The sequence below is a fragment of the Castor canadensis genome, chromosome 18 (assembly GCF_047511655.1).
Source record: "Castor canadensis chromosome 18, mCasCan1.hap1v2, whole genome shotgun sequence".
NCBI lineage: Eukaryota > Metazoa > Chordata > Mammalia > Rodentia > Castoridae > Castor > Castor canadensis.
In genome coordinates this window covers 1411268-1431853 of record NC_133403.1, presented here as the reverse complement: position 1 = coordinate 1431853, position 20586 = coordinate 1411268, and the positions used below count along the sequence as shown (strand labels likewise).

General features: G+C 61.6%; 1 protein-coding gene across 1 annotated transcript in view; it reads left to right on the top strand.

Moving 5' to 3' along the window:
* The window catches only part of Ttc28 (tetratricopeptide repeat domain 28), a 444103-nt gene extending 425254 nt beyond the window's left edge, over window positions 1-18849 (top strand). Inside the window, 9 exon segments of the mRNA XM_074060812.1 lie at window positions 3744-3923; window positions 4657-5377; window positions 6322-6446; window positions 7848-8079; window positions 8621-8697; window positions 9892-9915; window positions 10608-10737; window positions 13045-13152; window positions 14064-18849. Coding sequence (XP_073916913.1) covers window positions 3744-3923; window positions 4657-5377; window positions 6322-6446; window positions 7848-8079; window positions 8621-8697; window positions 9892-9915; window positions 10608-10737; window positions 13045-13152; window positions 14064-15676 — 3210 coding nt within the window. The 3' untranslated portion in view covers window positions 15677-18849.
* Window positions 18850-20586: the final 1737 nt, after the last annotated feature.

Here is a 20586-nt window from a genome sequence, read left to right as displayed (position 1 = left end):
GAGGGGACCCACAAGCTGCCGTAGGACAGAAGGCCACATGAGCGCCCAGGACGCTGTGTGCGTTTCCCCAGGCGCTGACCCTCAGCCTTGCCAATGCCCACGGAGCACCAGCTCTTAAGCCAAAGCCAGGACACAGACGGCCCCCTGACTGACAGCAGAGCTTCGGGGGCAGCTCAGGCCCTCCGGACACCATGGCATCTCTAGAGCAGACGCCATGGAACAAAACAGCAGTGAGCCAGCACCCGGCACCCCACAGACAGTTGGGGGTCCATGGGACTTGCATGGGAGAACCGGACCTGGGCGTCTGGCTCAGCCAACTGTGTGTGGTGGTGATGCAGAAGTGTGTGACCACCATTTCTCCTGGCCCCTGCGCCGACACTGGGAGCTGTTTGTCACAGAGACCATGTACCTCTTTCACCCACGTGGATGTCTGCAGAGGCCAGTGGGAAGGGAACGGACTGGGAAATGGGGAGGCCAGGAGAAGGGCATGGTCCAAACGGCAGGGTGCCATTTTATCCCCTATGAACTCACACTGAACCCTTAGGCGCCACCACCACTGGGTGCCAGGCTCCCTGTACTGTCACAGCTCCCTGTGCCCGAAGGGAGGTGAGCATCTGCCGAGGGCTCAGAACCACCCCCCCCCCTGATCCAGGCCCAAGGCAAGGCCCCTCCGCATCCCCTTCTCCACCCAGAATGCAACTTCACTTCCTGTCTGCTGGACATGGCTCCATCCTGCTGGTCACCACAAGCAGAAATGGCCCGACGGCGAGCAGGGCAAGAAGCAGGAAGCCATCACCCAGGAGCGAGAGGAGCTGCCGTGTCCCGGGGAACACGTGTGGCTCTCCAGGGCCGAGGAGTGGGCCCAAGGACGGATCTGGAGAGGGGTGCTCAGCCCACCCGACACAGTGACGTTTGCCGCTGGCTGGGTGGTACCGGTGTGAGCTGCCAGGGTAACAGCAGGCCACCTCCTCAGTGCCCGTCCAGCCCCTCCTGACAAAACTCAGCTCCCAGCGCCGTTGACTTGAGAAGTGCTGAAGGGAGGTGGTCCATCCCAGGGCAGACGCCAAGGAGCAACAGCCACAGGGAGCCACCAGGGTGCCCTCCACCGCCCTCAACAGGGACAGCCCTGGCCACCTCCCCGTGGTCACACAGGCAGCCTCGCAGCGCTGTGCATGGTGGCCTCCCCATGGACACAGGGTCACCCCCTTCCATCCTCACCCTGTGCACAGGAAGCACTCAGCATGTCTGACTCACACTTGACGGTCAGGCTGCTGTCCCTTGTCGACAGTGAAACTGTGCCCAAGGGAGCAGACAGAGCCTAGGACACTGGCCTCCTCGTCTTGTCCTTCTTGTAACTTTGGGGGTCACAAAGTCTGTCTTTGACGGGGCTGGTTGGATGGTCGGTTGGTTGATTGTCTGCAAATGCAACCCCGCCCACCTGGAGGCCACACCTGTGAGGATCCCTGTGGTCTGTGACACATGTGGCACGGGCCGAGGTCCCGTCCTCTCTTCCCTGCCAAGTCTGGGTCACAGCTGCCCCACAGCACAGGGCAGTGCTGATGTCCAGGGTGCTCAGAGCCGGCCCTCGCATACCGCCAACCACCTCCTCATGGCCCACACGCCGAGCACAGCTGTGGCACTGCCCCTCCCTCCCCGGGGCCAGGACGCAGGGCCGTACTGTGTGCCAGGCTTGGCACCATCCACCAGGCCCCGTGAAGAGGGTACGACGTTCAGAGACATTGCCCGGACTCCCCAGCTGGGGTGCAGGTCTGCCCTTCTCACCTCTTGGGTCACTCGTCACCACATCCTGCCAGATCTTCCCGTCCCCATCCCCTGGCATGAATTGCCATTCTGAGTCACTGGGCTGTCCTTGTCTGTGACACAGGCTGCTTCCAAGGCCTCCTCCCCAGGACGTCCTCAGCACTGCCGGCTCAGAAAGCTGCCTGTGGCCACAGCCAGAGCCCTCCACGGCCTGGCCCCCATCTTATTTGACAGCCCACCTGCCCAGGATGGCCTGGAAGGGCGCAGGGTGGTGCCAGAGTTGGCATCTTATCGCCTGTGCGCTGCCACTCAGTGTCACCAGGCCACCAGCAATGGTTCCTCATGAACATAAGCCAGCCTGAATCCTAAGTCACCTGGCCTCCCACAGTGCACAGCGGGCACAGGCTGGGCACTGCTCAGTTGGCCAAGTGGAAAGCTGAGGACACTGGGGAGGGCGACTTCCAGCAGTGGGGCCCCACGGTGACTGCCGCTGGAGGAGGGCCAGAGGCAACGCACAACTGTCCTCCCCTCTGCGGCCTGACCAGGCCCACGCCCAGCCACGCGGGTTCCCGCCGGCTCCACCTCCCCCTCACCCAGTGCCCCTCGGTCACTTTGGCTGACACGTGTTGGAGCTGCTGTGACAGGGAACTTGACCATGGGCAGTGTCTGTCCGGGGCTATTAGTGGCCCGTGGATGACATGTGACTGGGCTTGGGCCTGGGTGGCAGTGCATCTTGTCACACAACTCAGGTGTAGATCCAAGCCCCACATCTCGGGCAGCGCACTTGTCACTGACAGGCAAGTGGTTGTCACTGTCACAGTGGCCGCCCCAGCACTGAGGTCAGGGCACCATCAGTTCTGCCACTGAGGCCCAGCTTCCATGGTCACCTTTGGGTCTGGCCTGGCTCAGGCGTGGGCCCGGTGCCTCCAGCTCTGTTCCCCTCCCTCTGTGAGCCACAGCTCGCCAGGACAGCCCCAAGGGAGCAGAGCCAGCCTCCTCTCCCGCCTGGACGGTGCAGCAATTTGCAAGAAATCAATTGGCCCAGTGATTGTAATTTCCACCTTCAGTGCAGCTAGAATTTTTTTTGGTACTGGGATTTGAACTCAGGGCCACTCCACCAGTCCTTTTTTGGTGACGGATATTTTTTAGGTAGGTTCTCCCGAACTATTTGCCCAGGCTGTCTTCGAGCCACCAGCCTGATCCTGATCTCTGCCTCCTGAGTAGCTGGGATTACAGGCGTGAGGCAGTGGCGCCCAGCTTAGAATTTTTTTTAAAAAGAGACAGCCGTGGGTTTGGTAGGGACATGTCACTGTCTTAGTGAGGGCTTCTGCCACCCTCAGCAAGTGCCCAGGGCAGCTGGGCCGGCCAGCACATTTTCTCCCCAGCAGCCTGTCAGCCCCACCTGGGCAGATGTGAGGGTCCAGATGCCACAGAACCAGCCACTGGCCCCTGGCTGACACCCACAGTGACCTGATGGCCTGCTCTGCGGGCCGAGGCTGCTGCCTCTTCTTCCTGGGGTCACAGCCTCAGTCTCTGCTGGGGCCACTTTAGAAAGAGATGTGTCTGTAAAGAAGAATGAGTGGGTGTCTGTCTGTCTGTCTGTCTGCCATGGCTCTACATATTCCCCTTCCGAATCCTCCTGCTAGGCCTTTAGGGCCCAGCACGCTCCACCCCCTTGGGGGTGTCCCCCGCCTTGGTCACTATGTCAGTGTCATCCACTGACCCGGGTCTCGGGGCTCCCACCCCAAGCTCCCTTTGCCTGTGGTCTGGCCTCTTGTAGAAACATCCAGATCTTCTGGTGTCCGCCCTTCCTTGTAGGTCACCCCCCTTCATGGCTGGTGGCACTCACCTCCACCGTGCCCCAGGCCACCTGCACAGAAACCGTCCTCTAACTTTCTCCCACCCTGCCAGGCGCACAGAAGCCCCAGGCCCCAGGGTGACTCCCTCGGGTGGCCGGGTCAGCCTGCGCGTTTGCTCCCCAGGGCCTGATGCACTCCAGCGGCCCCGTGGGCCGCCACCGGCAGCTGGTCCTGGTCCTGGAGGGGGAGCTCTACCTCATCCCCTTCGCCCTCCTGAAGGGCAGCGCCTCCAACGAGTACCTGTACGAGCGCTTCGCCCTCATCGCTGTGCCTGCCATCCGCTCGCTCGGCCCGCACTCCAAGGTAACGTGGGGCTCTTGCGGTGGCGTGGGCCCTGACACTCACCGGGCCTCTGTCGCCTTGGGCATCGGTGCAGTTCACGTGGGGTCACATGCCTCGCTTTTGAAGGCCTTCATTTTGGGTCAAACGAGTGAAGGAAGGATCTTTTGGGCGCCTCCCACGTCCTGCAGCGAGCCTGTCCCCGGGTGGCCTGCAGCAGTGCTGGGCACAGAGGCTGTGGCGGGTACAGCTGGGAGCTGGCAGAGGGGGAGGCCGTCTGCCGCCAGCCTGGGTGTCTCACGCCCACACTGTGGGTGCCACCAAGTGCAGGCACTGAGCACTGTTCCGAAATGCCACGACACACCCACCGTGTTCCCCAAAGTGGGGAGGCCAGGACCGCAGGGCCTCCCTGCACGCTGCTTTTGGGGTTCGGTGTTGTCATTCCCCATCCTGTCAGGTGGCAGGGAGGGACTGTTGCTTCAGCACGCAGAGCTCCTGAAGGACTTAACCTGGGGAGACGCAGCTTCTCAGCCCGACACTCGGGAGCGGGAGGAAGCTCACTCAGGGCCACACAGAGGGGTCTGGGCGAGCCAGAGGTGGCAGGCTGGCATTCATCCCACAATCCTAGCCTGTCCCACGGTGCCTCCTCCACAGGACTCTCAGGATGCCAAAAGATGCTGAAAGGTTGGGGTGTGCGAGGTTATTGGGGAAGCAGGTGCTGCCGTCCGATGGTGTTCTGCTCATGTCTCCGCCCCAGGGTCCCCAGAGGAAGACCCCACCCACGTACTCCAGCCCCACGTCCATGGCAGTTGTCATTGGCAATCCCAAGCTCCCATCAGCGGTGATGGACAGGTGGCTGTGGGGCCCGATGCCCTCGGCCGAGGAGGAGGCCTACATGGTGTCTGAGCTGCTGGGCTGCCAGCCGCTGGTGGGCAGCGTGGCGACCAAGGAGAGGGTCATGAGCGCCCTGACCCAGGCGGAGTGTGTCCATTTTGCCACCCACATCTCCTGGAAGCTGTCGGCCTTGGTCCTCACGCCCAGTGTGGAGGGCAACCCAGGGGGCAGCAAGAGCTCGTTTGGCCACCCCTACACGATCCCCGAGTCCCTGCGGGTGCAGGACGACGCCAGCGATGGGGACAGCATTTCGGACTGTCCGCCCCTGCAGGAGCTGCTGCTCACGGCCGCCGACCTCCTGGACCTCAGGCTGCCGGTGAAGGTGGTGGTGCTCAGCTCCTCCCAGGAGGCCAACAGCCGGGTCACCGCCGACGGGGTGGTGGCGCTGACACGGGCCTTCCTGGCTGCTGGCGTGCAGTGCGTCCTTGTGGCTCTGTGGCCAGTGCCGGTGGCCGCTTCCAAGATGTTCCTCCAAACCTTCTACTCGTCCCTGCTGAACGGCCTGAAGGCCAGCGCCGCCCTGGGCGAGGCCATGAAAGCAGTGCAGAGCAGCAAGGCGTTTTCGCACCCTTCCAACTGGGCAGGTAGGACAGCCGGTGACGGTCCCCGGGCCACCCTCCCTGGCCGCATTCCATCCTGCAGCTGGGGAGGGAGGGAGGCCAGCACAGGAGAGGCAGGGAGACGCCCTGGGCACTGAGGATCACCTCTTGGACCAGAGAGCTGCTGAAATTGGCCACCAGCGGGTGAACGCAGAACTGGTGTCAGCGTGCACTGGGTGACCCCTTCCATGGAGCCTCGATTAAAACCCCTTGCAGGAGAAAAGCCCCACGAGTGGCCACTGGCAGCCCCAGGGCGGAGCTGGGTCATGTCCTGGCTGTGCTGTGTGACCCAAGACAGGTTCCTTCCCCTCTCTGAAGCCCAGTGTCCTCTGTGGGAAGAGCGAGAGCCAGTCCAGCAGGCAGGTGTCCTGCCTACTCTGGTGGCCCTCGCCTTTGTCCCTTGGCCATGTTGCCTTCAGCAGAGGCAGGAGTCGGCGTGACTGTGGTTCCCACACTGTCCTCACCACTGGGCCCCAACTGTCACCCACACTCCTGACAGCCTGCAGACCACTGGAGCCTGGCCCCCTGCCTGGCCTCCATTCCTGAGGGGCTCCCCACCTCTGGGCAGGCCTCCCTGTGGGCAGAATGGGGCTTAGACAGATGGATAGCAGGGAAGTCACAGCTTTGTTCTGGGGTAATGACTTTTAAGGATGTCCCAGGAGGAGCGCTGGGGAAGGAGGCGGGGCACAACAGAGAGAGGGACACCGTGTGCATGGTGCTCCTTGTACGTCAGCTGTCTGCTCCCTTTTAGGGCTGCAGGAACCTCTTGCCTCCCTCGGGCTGTTGGTCCTTGTGTGTTCCCTCCCGCAAGGCCTCAGGACAGACGTGGAGGAATGCAGGGCGGAGGATCGGCCGGGGGTTGGGGACGGGCCCGTGGGGTCTCCAGATGCCCGCTGGGGTGTCCTCCATGACGTGCCATCCCTCCCCAGGCTTCATGCTCATTGGGAGCGACGTGAAGCTTAACAGTCCCTCGTCACTCATCAGCCAGGCGCTCACGGAGATCCTGCAGCACCCGGAGCGCGCGCGGGACGCCCTGCGTGTACTGCTGCACCTGGTGAGGCCACGCGTCCGAGACCCGTGGGAGCCGTGGGGACGGGGAGAGGCGAGCGGTGGGCGCTGTGCCCACCCCAGTGTCTGCGATGGCTTTGGGCGAGTCACTTGGTGAGATAGGCGACTGACACTTCCAGGTCACAGGGCCCGCGGCTGCCAGGTGTCACTTCACAGCCAGATGCGGGAGGTCCGCCCCCAACTTGGGTTGGGGAAGAGTCTGGTCTTGGCCTTGGCCCCCCAACATCTTTAGGGCCTGGCAAGAGGCCCATCACACACTGGAATGTTACCAGTCAAGAATGTTGGCATAAACCCTGTCCCCTCCTTCCCCTCGGGTGACAGCCTGGAAAGCACTTCCGAGCCTTTCGACTTGTGGCCACCACGGGGCCGAGTGCCAGGGAGACCAGCCCTGGCCTTTCCCAGAGCCACGTGTGTGGGGGGCACAGGCTCTCCCCACACCTGAGGCACACAGGTGACCACCCCACTGTTACCTCGCAGGCCAGAAGTGGCAGCAGCCTGGCTCGTTCCAGGCTCAAGAGGGGAGGGTCCTGGGCCAGGCCTGGGAGGAGTGGGCTGGGATCCAGGTGGAGCAGTCCCCTGGGGACTGTGTGACAGGGCTCTGGGCCCGAGCGTGGCAGCTCTCCATGCCCTTTCATGACAGGAGTTGTGGCCATTCCTGAAGCCTGGGTCCCTGGAGGGGTTTCCCCAGGCCAGGTGGCGATGGCGTGAGCACACCGCCACCCCACCCGCTAGGCTGCCTCCTCCAGCATTCAGCAGCACCACCGTCATCCTCGAGGCCCTCACCCCATTGCCAGGTCCTCCTTCTTGGCTTCACCTCCTAGGGCAGGTGTCAGGGCCACCAGTCAGTGTCAGTGTCCCCCAGGCCCTACCTTCTAACCAGGCCTGGTGCTCCTTGGCCCCAGGGGCCCCCGGGACAGCCGGTTCCATCACTCCTGCCCGGAGTGCTGGCTTCTCCTGGCTGCACACTTCCTCTTGCTGGAGCTTGACACCCAGCATCTCAGCGCTGTGCTCAGGTGACATCTGGGAAGATTTGTGTGCCTTCCTCAGGGCCTGTGGTGTCCCAGTTTCTCCCTCGTGGGAGAGAGGCCTGCAGGGCAGCAGGGATGGGGGGTGTGTGTCATTCCTGCCTGAAGCTCCCAAGTGCCGGCTTCGTGGACGCTGGAGGACAGGCGGGGAGCCTCAGTGGAGAGAGGGGGAGGTTGGGACAGGGCCAGCGCACAGGTGCTGGGGCAGCAGGAAGGGCACTACCAGCCGAAGCCTGGGGCAGGCGAGCACTGGTGGGGGGCCGTAGAGCGCTGGGGGGGGGGGCAGCAAGTTGCCGTAGTGTCTGCTGTGGGGAAGGGGAAACGGGTCAGGGCCCCCGGGGTCACCGTGTGACTCCCTGCAGGTGGAGAAGTCCCTGCAGCGCATCCAGAACGGGCAGCGCAACGCCATGTACACGTCCCAGCAGAGTGTCGAGAACAAAGTGGGCGGTGTCCCCGGCTGGCAGGCCCTCCTCACCGCCGTGGGCTTCCGGCTGGACCCGCCGGCCAGCGGCCTGCCTGCGGCTGTCTTCTTCCCGACCTCTGACCCCGGCGAGCGGCTCCAGCAGTGCAGTACCACTCTTCAGGCGTTGCTGGGTGAGCAGGCCCTGTGGGCCGTGGGTGGCAGGGGGACGGGACAGAGTGGGGGACAAGCCACATCCTCGCAGGATCAGAGCTGTGACCCGGGTCTCAGCTGGCTTCTGCCACAGATCCGGCAGACATTTTATCCCATCTTCCCGTGGGTGATGGCGAGGTAACCACGTGAGCAGGTGCCACCTGCTCTGCACCTTCCCCGGCGACGTGAGGCAGCGCTGGGCCCCCACCAGCTGCAGTGCGCGTTGTCATCGGCAGCTGTGCTTCTGACAAAGCCACACGGCCCACCAGAGCAACGCGCCGCACGTGCCCAGGCTGCCCTCGGTGCTCGCCTCAGGGTGACACCACGTGAGCACTGCGGGGCATCCTGGGGTGAGGCCAGGCAGGAGTGTGACACAGGGCCAGGCCCTCAAGCCCCTGTCCCCCACCGTCCTCTCAGAGCACACGTTCCAGTGCCAAGGCACACGGCGCCCTGTACCCTGGAGGGAGCAGGACCGTGGGGCCGAGGCTCCTCCAAGTAACCCTGCCCCGCCGTCCTGCCCAGGTCTGCCCACCCCGGCCCTCCACGCGCTGTGCAAGCTCATCACGGCCTCAGAGACAGGCGAGCAGCTCATCAGCCGGGTAAGCGGGCCGGACACAGAGCCCAGGCAGCAGGCCGTGTCTGCAATGTGACTTGACCCTAGAGGGGACCCGTCAGCACTGTGGGCTCCTCACCATCCCAGGGGAAAACGGGGCTGGGAGTTAGCCACCCGCAGGGCTTAGGCTGGACCTGATGGCCGTTCCTGCGGCATCCTTCCGACATCGACATCGAGCCCCGACCCACCAGCAGGAGGCCCCCCGAGGCCACACGCAGCGCCACTGCTGTCCCTGCATCTCCCGAACAGTGCCGTCCTGCACCGTGTCCCACCCCAGCCTTCTCAGCTGACTGACCCCTATCCCACCCCCCAACCCCCAACCATGGCTCCAGGAGCTCCAGTCCACCCTGACGGGGCAGCCAGGGCATAGCAGTGAGCGCGAGGTCACCTCTGCCTTCTCTAGGAGACGTGGACCCAGCCCAGGGATGGGGGGATCCAGTTCTTAGTAACGTTCAGGCCTGCCCAGGTTGGTTCTGAGCTCGTCTGTACCTGGACCTTCCTGCTGGCGTTGGCGCGGGTGTGGGAGAGCTTCTGCATGGTGTCCCAGCCCGTCAAGGGCACAGGACAGTTTCTCCTGGTCACCTGGAGGTAACAGAAGAGTACGCGTGGTTATGTGGGGCAGCTGTCAGCACTGTCACTGTGGGGTGGTGAAGCAGCTCCTGGGACTGACCCCAGTGTGGCATTCTCCATGGCACCTGGGGCTGCCTGTCACCTGCCCTGGGCTTGTGGCCAGGCAGGATTGAGAACCCAGGACCTCCCTTGACCTCCCCTCGTGTACCGAGCGCGTTCTGGGAGACACTGAGAGCACTGCATGCTGACACACCCAGCACCCAGAGGCCTGTGCCGCAGAGAGAGCTAGAATCACACGCCTACACCCACAGGGCGAGGCCCAGACTCTGGCAATGCCCGCTCTTCGAGATTCTTGCTGTGGCCCCGGGAGGCAGGGCTGGCTGGTCAGGCTTCCCGCCCGAGCCCCAGGCCAGCTGGCCTGCCGTGGCTGTGCCTCTCCTGTGTGTCCCCTGCGCCTGTCACTCCTCTACCTGGTCAGAGCCGGCAGTGATCCGCTCGTGTGCGTAACGGCTGTGCTTGAGTCTAAACTTTCTTCTCTCTCTCTCTCTCTCTCTCTCTCTCTCTCTCTCTCTCTCTTTCTCTCTCTTTCTCTTGTTATCTGCTGGCGAAGGCTGTTAAAAGTATGGTGGCAATGGTAAGTACAACGTTAAGTAGCGACTGTCGTCAGGTGAGCCCCTCCGCCCGCCCGCCCGCCCCAGGGCCCCTCGTGGCTCTGAGCTCACTGTGCACACGCTGTCACGAAGCCCCAGCCGGGGTCCTGTGTCGCTAGCCCAGGGGGCCTGTCCCCTACTCTGCTCTGGCTCCCCCTTTCCTGTCCACCCTTCTGTGTCCCCGGTTTGCCCTTTCACGTTCCACGAGAACAGCAGGGGCAGGGCGACCTTAGGTGAGACACACTGAACCCTCAGGAAAGGAGAGCGTAGGTCCGCGCCACGAGGCCACCTGAGCGTCACGTGGGCTCTTCCCCCAGTGCTGGGCTCCGGGCATTCAGTTTCTCTACCACGCTCCTCACCGTCCAAAAGGCCACAAAGGTAGCCAAATTCATAAGGTCAAAAGAAGGGAGGTGACCGTCCCCTGACTCCCCAGGGCCTCCTCTGTGCTGGGAAGTCATGAGGCTGGGAGCAGAGCTCAGGCCTCCCCGCAGAGGACAGCAGGGCAGGAGGTGTGGGGCACTTTCAAAAGAGTGTCAGAGGCTGCACAGATGAGACGAGAGGGTCATCAGTAGCGCTGGCAGTGACAGGTGACGTGAGGCCAAGGCAGGGCTGGTCTGGAGGTGGGCAGGGGGAAGGGGAACGGCAGCCGGGAGCTCACGTCTGTCCCCTTCCTCAGCTGCACCAGGTGCTGGTCCAGCTCCAGGCCGGCGAGAAGGAGCAGGACCTCGCGTCGGCTCCCATCCAGGTCTCCATCTGCGTCCAGCTGTGGCGGCTCCCGGGATGTCACGAGTTCTTGGCGGCTCTCGGTAGGACGAAGCGCCCTGGCCTTGGGGTTCTCGATTCCACGTTTCCTTCCCGTCTGCTGCTCCTCCTGGCTTCTGTTGGGTGAAGCTGGTAGACTCGAGGGTCTTAGCTCGTGTTTCCATAGATATTTGATTACGTGAGAACAGTAAGTCACAGAGTCTGGGGCACTAGGGACGCCCCTCCCCCAGCTCCGCCCATCGCCACATCCTGATGTCACCTCTCACCTCTCCTTGTCACCTCACTAGCAATCTGCTAGACCCCGGGTCACTGGAGGTGCAGCCGTGATGGAGAGCCAAAGGAAGCTTAAAAACACAGTTATAAACACATGGTTCCATTGTTGGGAACCAGCAGAGCTGTGGACACTACCTCTGTGTGACCAGGTCCTTTCCAGTCCAGGATGCTCGCACTGTCCCCACTCCACCTGTAATACGGCTGACCGGCTGGACATGGCTGCTGCGCTCCAGATGCACGCATTGTAAACACCACGGGAGGTCTGGGCCCCTCTCCTGCCCTCGGTGCCTGGTGACACACCAGGGAGCCATTGTCACACGGCTGCCTTCTGAACCCTGGGCGACGTCCTGACAAAAACTGGAAAGGCAGGTGCCACTGTCCACAGTCACCTGAGCAGCATCTGAGGCCTGAGCTGAAGGAGAACCGCAGCAGACAACCATCAGCCGGGACTGCTGGAGGGAGGGCTGGAGCCCAGGCAGCCTCGGGGGCTAGGGCTGTTGGCAGGAGGAAAGACCCAGGCCAAGGGGACAGCCATGGCTTGGTCCAGGTTCAGATGGGCTGGGAGGCTGGGGGCCTTGACCTGAGAGATGGGGACAGCCTTTGGAAGATGACAATCTGGCTCTCGTCTCAGGGACACAAGTAGACACCATGGGCATGTGAGGCCTGGGGGTTCAGCCCTGGGTGCCTTTCCTGTAGCCCCCCTGATCTAGAGCAGCTCCATCTGTTTTCAGACATCGGTTCTTTCCTGTGACTTTACAGCGTGGCCTAGCAAGTGGGCACAAGCGTGGGGAAGGCCGTCCCACATCCCATGGGATCCAGCCACCCCACGCAGGTGTAGGCGGTCTCAGGGTGACGGCAGCAAGAGCCCAGGAGTGTCTTTGTCACACCCCACAGCTGGGGGCCCCTTTTGCAGCTCTGTCCTGGGGAGCAGTGCAGAAGGAAAGCACAGTCCTAGCACTGGCCTGGGGTCAGTGATTCTTCGCCCAGGAGAGCGACAGTCAGGAGGAGAGCAAGGCACGGCTGACACCTGAGAAGCAGCCCTGGCGTCACCAAGCAGGGCTGAGGGCCAGGGCTGTGTCCTGCCATGGACCTGACGTTCACACACGCGCTCGCTCGTTTTGAAATGCTGGACTCTGAGACCTTCCTCTTGCTTTTGCGGACGGTTTATCTTCCGCTTCGGAGGGGAAAACACCCCACAGCAACCAGGATGCCCCAGGCTGTAGCGGACACCATTCCACATGGAATGACGGTGTCAGGCCAGGGCCAGCGTCCTCGGTCAGTCACAAAGGAAAGCGAGGCTCCCTCGCGCGGTTTTGGGCCACAGCAGCTGGCTGGCTTCTGCCTGGGGAGAGGTCCTTGCTGCCTGTCCTTGCTGTGATCTTTTTTTTCTTTTTTAGAGACAGGGTCTCGCTGTGTGGCCCAGGCTGGCCCCAAACTCTTGGGCTCAAACAACCTTCCTGCCTCAGCCCCCCAAGTGCTGGGACGACAGGTGCAGCCACCGTAGCCAGCTGTAATCTCTCTTCAAGTGTCTCCCGGACACTTTAGCCAACCTCTTCCGCTCTGGAAGCTTCGTGCTGTCCTGCCGCTCCCCCCGAGTCTCAGCAGAGCCGTTAGAATTGGGGAGCAGCAGCAGCCTTGGGCTTTGGCTGAGGCCGACTGAGGTCCCTGTAGGTAGGCCATCGCAGTGGTCCATCGGAGCCCTCGGCAGCAGAGATGGGGATGCCCTTGAACCTGGGGGACCCCCCACCTTCCCAGGGCCTGCGTGAAGTACTGGCCCCGCTGTCCTGGGGAGCGTGAGTAGGTGGCTCTTCTGTGACACCCAGGAAAAGCTGAACGAGAATGAGGCAGTCGTGTTCCAGCCTCGGCCCCAGAGCCTGGGTTAGGGCAGGAAAGAGGAGGGGCAGCCTGACCCCTGCCCATGCTCCTGACCACACGGACGCACCCAGACCCGGTAGCCGCCCTGAGGCTCTGTGGCGTACCCCGTGTTCCCTTGAGGTTGTACAAGGAGCCCTATGGCCCTGCCGTGTTCTCATGGAACCTTCCCTGAGGCCACAGACATTTCCCTTCTGTGTCTCCAGGTTTTGATCTCTGCGAAGTCGGCCAGGAGGAAGTGATCCTGAAAACCGGAAAGCAAGCCAACCGGCGGATTGTGCACTTTGCCCTGCAGTCCCTGCTGGCACTCTTTGGTAAGAGCCCCTCCTGGCTGCCAGGCTTGGGGTGACATTGGGGACAGGGCGGAAAAGCAAGCAGCCATTTCTTGTGTGTGTCAGACATTGCTCAGGGCAGTAAGCAGCTTGCTGTGTTTCAGGGACCTTTCAGTCCGCGGGGTGGACAGTGACAACACACAGAGCTTGCCTCCAGGGCAGCGGGCGTACGGAACAAGGGGCCAGTACAGTGACCACAGCCTGGGAGGAGGCTCCCAGAGCAGGGGGGCCAGGCTGTCAGAGGGCCAAGCAGGCTGCAGTGGAAGAGCCGATGCCACTGTGACGGTGGCCGTGGTTTGGGGACATTTGAACCAATGGGATCTGCACCCCGACAGGAAGAGTCCATGGGAACACCCTGGTTTTTCGAACAGCTGCCAGATGGACGGCTTCCCCTTGCTGAGGTCGGGAGAGTGGGAGGAGGGTTGGGTCGATCCGTCTCGGTCACATTCAGTTTGGAAGTGTCCGCTAGACACCCGTGCAGGCGCCGGCTGGGAGGCCGGAGGCCAGTGACGGCGTGAGGGACAGCATCCAGAGCAAGGGGGCACACTGGTCCACAGCAGGGAAAGAGGTCAACCTGGGGTGGTCACTTCGATGCAGAGAACTGGAAGGAGAGGTCGGTGACAGCAGGCATGTCCACTGCAGAGCTGGCAGAGGACCCTGGGTCTGGTGTGTGGACCTCACCAGTGACTTCCAGGAGAACCGTGGGGGACAAAGACCGAGGGGTCTGCAGGGCTGGGAGGCGCGGCTCCTGAGTGGGTTGCTGAACAGTGGGGGACACAGGTGTCACAGGCTGGCCCCATGCAGCAGGAGGCAGCGTCTGTGTGACTCTGGAGCTTCTGCGTCCGTCAGGGTGTCAGCCGCTAACTGCTCTCTGGGCCGTGTTCTGTGCTTAGATTCCACAGAGCTCCCGAAGCGGCTCAGCCTGGACAGCTCGTCCTCCCTGGAGTCGCTGGCGTCCTCACAGTCCGTGTCCAACGCTCTGCCCCTGGGCTACCAGCAGCCCCCGTTCTCCCCGACTGGGGCCGACAGCATCGCCTCCGACGCAATCTCCGTCTACAGCCTGAGCTCCATCGCCTCTTCCATGAGCTTCGTCTCCAAGCCCGAGGGGGGGTCCGAGGGCGGGGGCCCCCGAGGACGGCAGGACTGTGACAGGCCCAAGAACGCCTACCCGCAGCGAGCCACCCTGCCACGCCGCCAGCTGTCCCCCCAGGCCCGGCCTGCGGGCGGCAAGGAGGAGGAGGAGTACGAGGGCTTCTCCATCATCAGCACGGAGCCCCTGGTGACCTACCCCGACGACAGGAAGGCCCGCTTCTCCCCTGACCACAAGCAGCCCCAAGTCGGGGCGCCGGGAGGCGCGAGGGCCTCCGTCAGCTCCAAGGGGAGCGTCAGCACCCCCAACTCCCCAGTGAAGATGACTCTGATCCCCAGCCCCAACTCGCCCTTCCAGAAGGTAGGCAAACTGGCCAGCTCAGACACGGGTGAGTCCGACCAGTCCAGCACCGAGACCGACAGCACCGTGAAGTCCCAAGAGGAGAGCGCAGCCAAGCTGGATCCCCAGGAGCTGGCCCAGAGGATCCTGGAAGAGACACAGAGTCACCTTCTGGCGGTGGAGCGGCTGCAGAGGAGCGGTGGCCCTGCGGCCAAGGGCCCTGACCGTGAGGACGCTGGGGCGCTGCCCAGCAGCCCGGCTGTCTTCCAAGCGTCAGAAACCAGCGCCTTCAGCAGGCCTGTCCTCTCTCACCAGAAAAGCCAGTCCTCCCCGGTCACTGGCAAACCAAAGCCCCCCGCCAGGAGCTCGTCCCTCCCCAAGGTGAGCTCCGGCTACAGCAGCCCTGTCCCCTCGGAGGCCTCAGGCAAGGATGGCCCGAGCCCGGCCGGTGGCCATCCGTCCCCCGGATGCGATACCCAGGGCCCCCTGCCAGAGCCGCCGCTCTTCAGACTGAAGTACCCCAGCTCGCCCTACAGCGCTCACATCTCTAAGTCGCCCCGGAACGCATCCCCCAGCTCAGGCCACCAGTCCCCTGCGGGCAGCGTACCGTCCCCCGCACTGTCCTACTCGTCTGCCGGCTCTGCCCGCTCGAGTCCGGCCGACGCCCCCGACGGGGACAAGCTGAAACTGGCAGCCGTGGACGAGAAGGTGCAGGCCGTGCACAACCTGAAGATGTTCTGGCAGAGTGCTCCCCAGCACCCCACGAGAACATTCCGCGGGGGGCCGGGCACCATGACCTCCAAGAGAGATGTCCTCAGCCTGCTGAACCTGTCTCCTCGGCACAGCAAGAAGGAGGAGGGGACGGATAAGCTGGAGCTGAAGGAACTGTCTCTGCAGCCACAAAGCGAGGTGCCACCCAAGGTCCCCGCCAACGGGCACTGGCGCCCCGAGACCTCAGCGCTGCCACCGCCGGGCAGCCCTCCTGCCGCACTCCCCACACGCCCTCTGAGACTGCCCGCTGCCAATGGCTACAAGTTCCTGTCCCCAGGACGGTTCTTCCCGTCCTCCAAGTGCTAAAGTACCTTCGCCCGCCTGGGAGCGCACAGCACAGACGGGGTCCTGGCCCCCTGGAGCCCTCCCGGGTCTGGCGTGGCCTCTGCACAGCTGCCAAGCCCTCAGACTGGCGGGCTCCCTGAGCCAGGGGCACTGCCAAGCCACCGGCCACCGTGGGCTTCCTGAGTCACATCCACCACAAGCCAGGACTCCCAGGGGCCGGGGCCAGAGGCTCCTGGCATTTGTGCCCACCTCACCAGATGCTTACCTTTCAACTCCTGCTTCTCGTCTCTGGTGCGACTCTGCGACAGGCTTGTGCCCGTGCGCGCTCGGTCCCGGGTGGGGAGGGGACAGGAGCTCTGTGGTCCCTGTGCAGTGCAGGACCTTTACGTCCAAAAGTGCAGCAGAGCTCTCGGGGCTATCTGGTGCGGGCGGGAGTGGGTGTGTGACATCGCCAGGTTGGAGTCTCCACGACAGTGTCACCTTCGCCAAAACGCCAATGCTTCGTGACAGAGTCGGAGCAGCCTGGTCTCCTGCTGGAACTCCACGGCCGCCATGCAATAACTAACTCCCGTCAAAATGTGCTTCCGTCCCGGCCTCCCGGCCGCCCAACTTGACCTTAGAACTATGCAACCGTGATTCGAACGCAGCTCTGTGATTTTAAAGCATCGCTGGCCTTTTTTGTACCTGAACAAGCGACTTGGTTTATTACCAATAGTACCTTGCATTTATAGCTATTATTTTTTAAAGCTCAAAAAAGTTTTTTAAAGTGTCAAATTTTGAATACTCATCCAGAAGCAATTACCAAGTTTGGGGGGGAGTGATTAAATTACTCAGTTTCCTTATTAAGAAAAAGAAAAAAATTTTTAAAAAGTCTCCCACGGCTAGCTAGACCGAAACACGAACTCGCCTTCTCCCAGCTGCTTTGCCAGCACCCCTCGGCCGAGCCAGCCCCGAAACCTCCTCGGTCTCCTTCACTGCCCGGTCGGTCCCCTGTCCCCTGTCCCTTGCCTCCCCCCGCCCCGAGAGCTGCCTCTCCCACCACGTCCTCAGCTACAAGGAAGTCAGTCTTCGCTGTGGACAAGATGGTGCCTTCCAACGGCTGGCATCTCACTTCCTAAGAGCTGTCACCAGCTGGGCTGAGGCCAGGGTCGTGCGTTGAGTTAGGGGTAACTGTTAACTTATTTTAATAAAGAAACGAAATGTTGAAATCACGTTAGGACTAAGTTTTGTTGGAGAGTTTAAGAAGTAACTTTCAGATCGCTCGAAAGTTCTCAGCTCCCTGTAGCAAGGACGCGTCACCTGAAGGCGCGTGGCCGCCAGGACACCAGCAGCGCCCGAGGGGACGTGAAGATGGGTGGGATCTCGCTCTGGGCACATACAGGCCACACACGGGCGTCACCTGGCCCTCAGATGTCCTCTGGTAGAAGGGATGTGCCGTGTATCGATGTTAGGTCCCCCTGGAGCTGCGTCACACGGCACGCCACACCCCGGCCCCGGCCCCAGCACCGGAAGAGAACGACTGCACAGGCGGCAGGGGTTGAGGCCGTCTTTGTGTCCCCAGGGGACCCGTGCTAATGGAGTACCCGTGTAGCAAATGAAGCCAAATCTCTAGCACTGTGCATTTAGGTGACAAAGTCAGGTCCCCGACCACAAAGAAGAAACCTCAGAGCAAGTGTCTAAGTCCAGGCAGGGATGGCTGGGCCACCTCCGTACCTGTTCCCAAGTGCCCCGGAGCCCCGAGCCACGGCCAGGCTGCACCGCTCCCTCGTTGGGCACGGCCCACCACTCGCAAAAACCCCTCCACCCCAGGGGGACGCGGGCGCCGACCTGGTTTACCCGAAGTCCGCGCTTGGTTTACATTTCATCGTGAAGACTCAAATGGGACATGGGGTTTTTTTTTTTTTTTTTTTTTTTTTTTTGGTCCTAGACAGTAAGTTTGAAGGAAGGGAAAACGAAGTTGACAAAGTAATAGTGGCAAACTACCGGAGTCGTCACATTTACGTCTACTGTCAGTCTCGGTGTCCCTGTCAGGAGAAACGGATGTAAAACGGGGTTCTCAGGATCCCCTGGCAAAAGCGTGCGCTTCAAATCCAGCATCTCCCGGCCTAGGCCAGGCGCTGGTGACTGTCACCCAGAGGCTGCAGCTGGAAGGCTGTGTGGCCTTTCTGGCTATAAACTGACAGATCTTACCTTGCAGACGCTGTCACAAGCGTCTGTGCCACAGTTTTGACTTTGCCTCTTGGCTCGCGATGCCTTTGGGCCGAAACCTGGCCTTTTAAAAGCAAGTTTGTCCCCCAGTAGAGCAGAGGGGACACGCGGTGGGAAGCCGTTTTGTTTCTGCAGCCCAGGAGGGTCAGGCGACTGACTGGCTTCCAGGACCGGGTCCGCGGCCGTGGATGAAGACGAGCCACCAAATAAATAGCCCTTGGCCCCGTCCCACGGGGGAGGGCAGGGGACGGGAACACCTGCAGAGCTTTGTCCTTTCTCTTTTGCTTTCCCTCCGCAGATGGCGTCGGAGTTTTCTTTTTGGCTCAGGAACCGGGAGTGCCCCACGTCCTCTGTCAGATGCAGCAAAGTCTCAGACCCTCAGTCCTCACCTCTGAGGTGTCACCACGCCAAAGTCCCAAGAGCACATCAGCCGCTAGGCTGCCCTCGTCATCACTGTGCCCCTGCCGTCACCCGCCTTCTAGAACCCACACTCTACACACACGGGTGGCCGCCCCGCTCCCGTCTCCTGGGACCGTCCAGCGGGTGACCAGGCCGGGCCCCCGGGAAGTGGCAGCTGCTGGTCCGGGTTCACGCTGGGCACCTGGTGCGCAGTCATTGGTTAGGGAGGCGGCAAAAGTGACGCGTGTACCCATCTCACCCCGTGCTCTGTTCTACGGGAAGTGACTGTACCTGTGGTGGATGGGCCCCGACCATGCTGGGCCCTCCTGTCGTGAGCTGTCCCCGTCCCCGTCCCCGCCCCGCCTGGACGCCTCCCCACTTGACATGCTCGCTCCTTATGCAGTGACGGCCACCGCTGGCCTGCAGGACTTGTTTTTGTAAATCACATGATTTCCAGCTGGGTAAGTGTTTTTCTATGACAAAGTTTGCCATGTACAAAGAACTCCGTATTTTTATCGAGACTGCTGGGGCACTTGGCCTCTCCTTTGTCATTTCGGTGTCTTATTAAAGCATGAGTTCTGGTTTTACTCCCGTCTCTGAGTCTCTGTGCGGCCTGGCTTCCAGCTTTCTTCACGCCACGCGGGGTGGCCGTGCTCCTGGGCGAGCTCCTCACCTGCGACTGCGGCCCCAGGGTCGGTCTGCCCTCCTGTAATCACAGGTGGAAGGCAGAAATTTCTACAGCTGGTTAGGTGTTTAGACAGAGGCCGAGCGTTCCCAGCCACCTGATCCCAACATCTAAGGAGACTTCTAGGGAAGTATTCCAGAAAGGGCAATGTCGCCTAAATGTGACTACGTCAAGAAACAGACTGTGAGCTGCGGTGACTCACGCCTGTAAATCCCAGCTACTCAGGAGGCAGAGATCAGGAGGATTATGGTTTGAGGCCGGCCCAGGGAAATAGTTCCCAAGACTCTATCTCAAGAAATACCCAACAGTAAACAGGGCTGGAGAAGTGGCTCGAGTTAGAGCGTCTGCCTGACAAGCATGAGGCCCTGAGTTCAAATCCCGGTGCCACCAAAAGAAACAAAAGGCCCGGGTGTGTGGCTCGCTCCGCAGAGCCCTTGCTAGCACACGGGAGGCCCCGGGTTTAACCCCGGTGCCGTAAAAACGAGCAAACAGGACGCTCGGCCCACAGGCTCCCCACCGCGAGTCCGGCTCTTCGAGTGGGATTTGTACACCACGTCCAGGCCGAGGTCAAGGCCCGAGTGGACTGAAATGTCCCCAACAGCCCACAAGCCACAGAGGACCCAGAACAGAAGTGAGGAGACGTGCTTTTGAAAATTCATGGGCGCCCCGTCACCCCAGCAGTTTCGGGGTTCCCTTTATTCCTGACGACAGACGCCTTTGTCATCTTTTCTGTCCAAGACGGGGAAAAACCTCGGGGCAGCGCTTACGAGCTCACGTTCACGCGGGAGAACACAGAGCTGTTTTCATTTCTGCTTCCCTATGATCAGAAAGTGGATCAACCGCATGTCCCAGAGGCCCTGAGCATCCAACCCAGGGTCAGGGTCGGGGTCGGGGTCGGGGTCGGGGTCAGGGTCAGGGCTCTTCTACCAAATAGGGTAGCATCCCACCCGCCTGGACAGCTCTCCTTCCTACCTGGAGGTCCAGATTACTACTTGTGACAGCTGCCGTGCTGTCCTGTTAGGGAACAGTGACACACTCTTTTCTACCCATATCAACACACACACACTTATATGTATTCTTGTGGCACTGGAATTTGAACTCAGGGCCTCACACCTGCTAGGCAACCACTCTACCACTTGGGTTACGCCGCCAGCCCTTTTTGCTTTAATTATTTTTCAGATAGGAGCTCAAGTGTTCTGGGCCCAAAGCAGACTTGGATCACAATCCGCCGGCCTACACCTCTGGCCTAGGTGGGATACTGGCTTGTTTGTTGAGATGGGGTCTCGATAACTTTTTACCCGGGCTGGCTTCGAACCACCATCCTCCTGATCTCTGCCTCCCTGGTAGCTGGGATTACAGGCGTGAGCCACCATGCAAAGTCCTTTTCGGTGTGCAAGGCACACGTGCAGAGGGCCAGCTTGTAGGTGAATGGAGTGGGACGTTCCTTGGCTCTTTGGGAACAAAGTTTAGGATTAAGACGCCGGCCCGGGCTCAGCAGAAGACCACAGGCATAGGAAGAGAGCAAGGAATGCTCTCCGAGTAAAGTGAGCGTGCGGCCAGTCGTGAGGCGGGCAGTTCAGATGGGGGCCGTCCGCTTTGAAGTGAAGCTGTTGGGGTTTGGGACACTTTTTATCCAGCT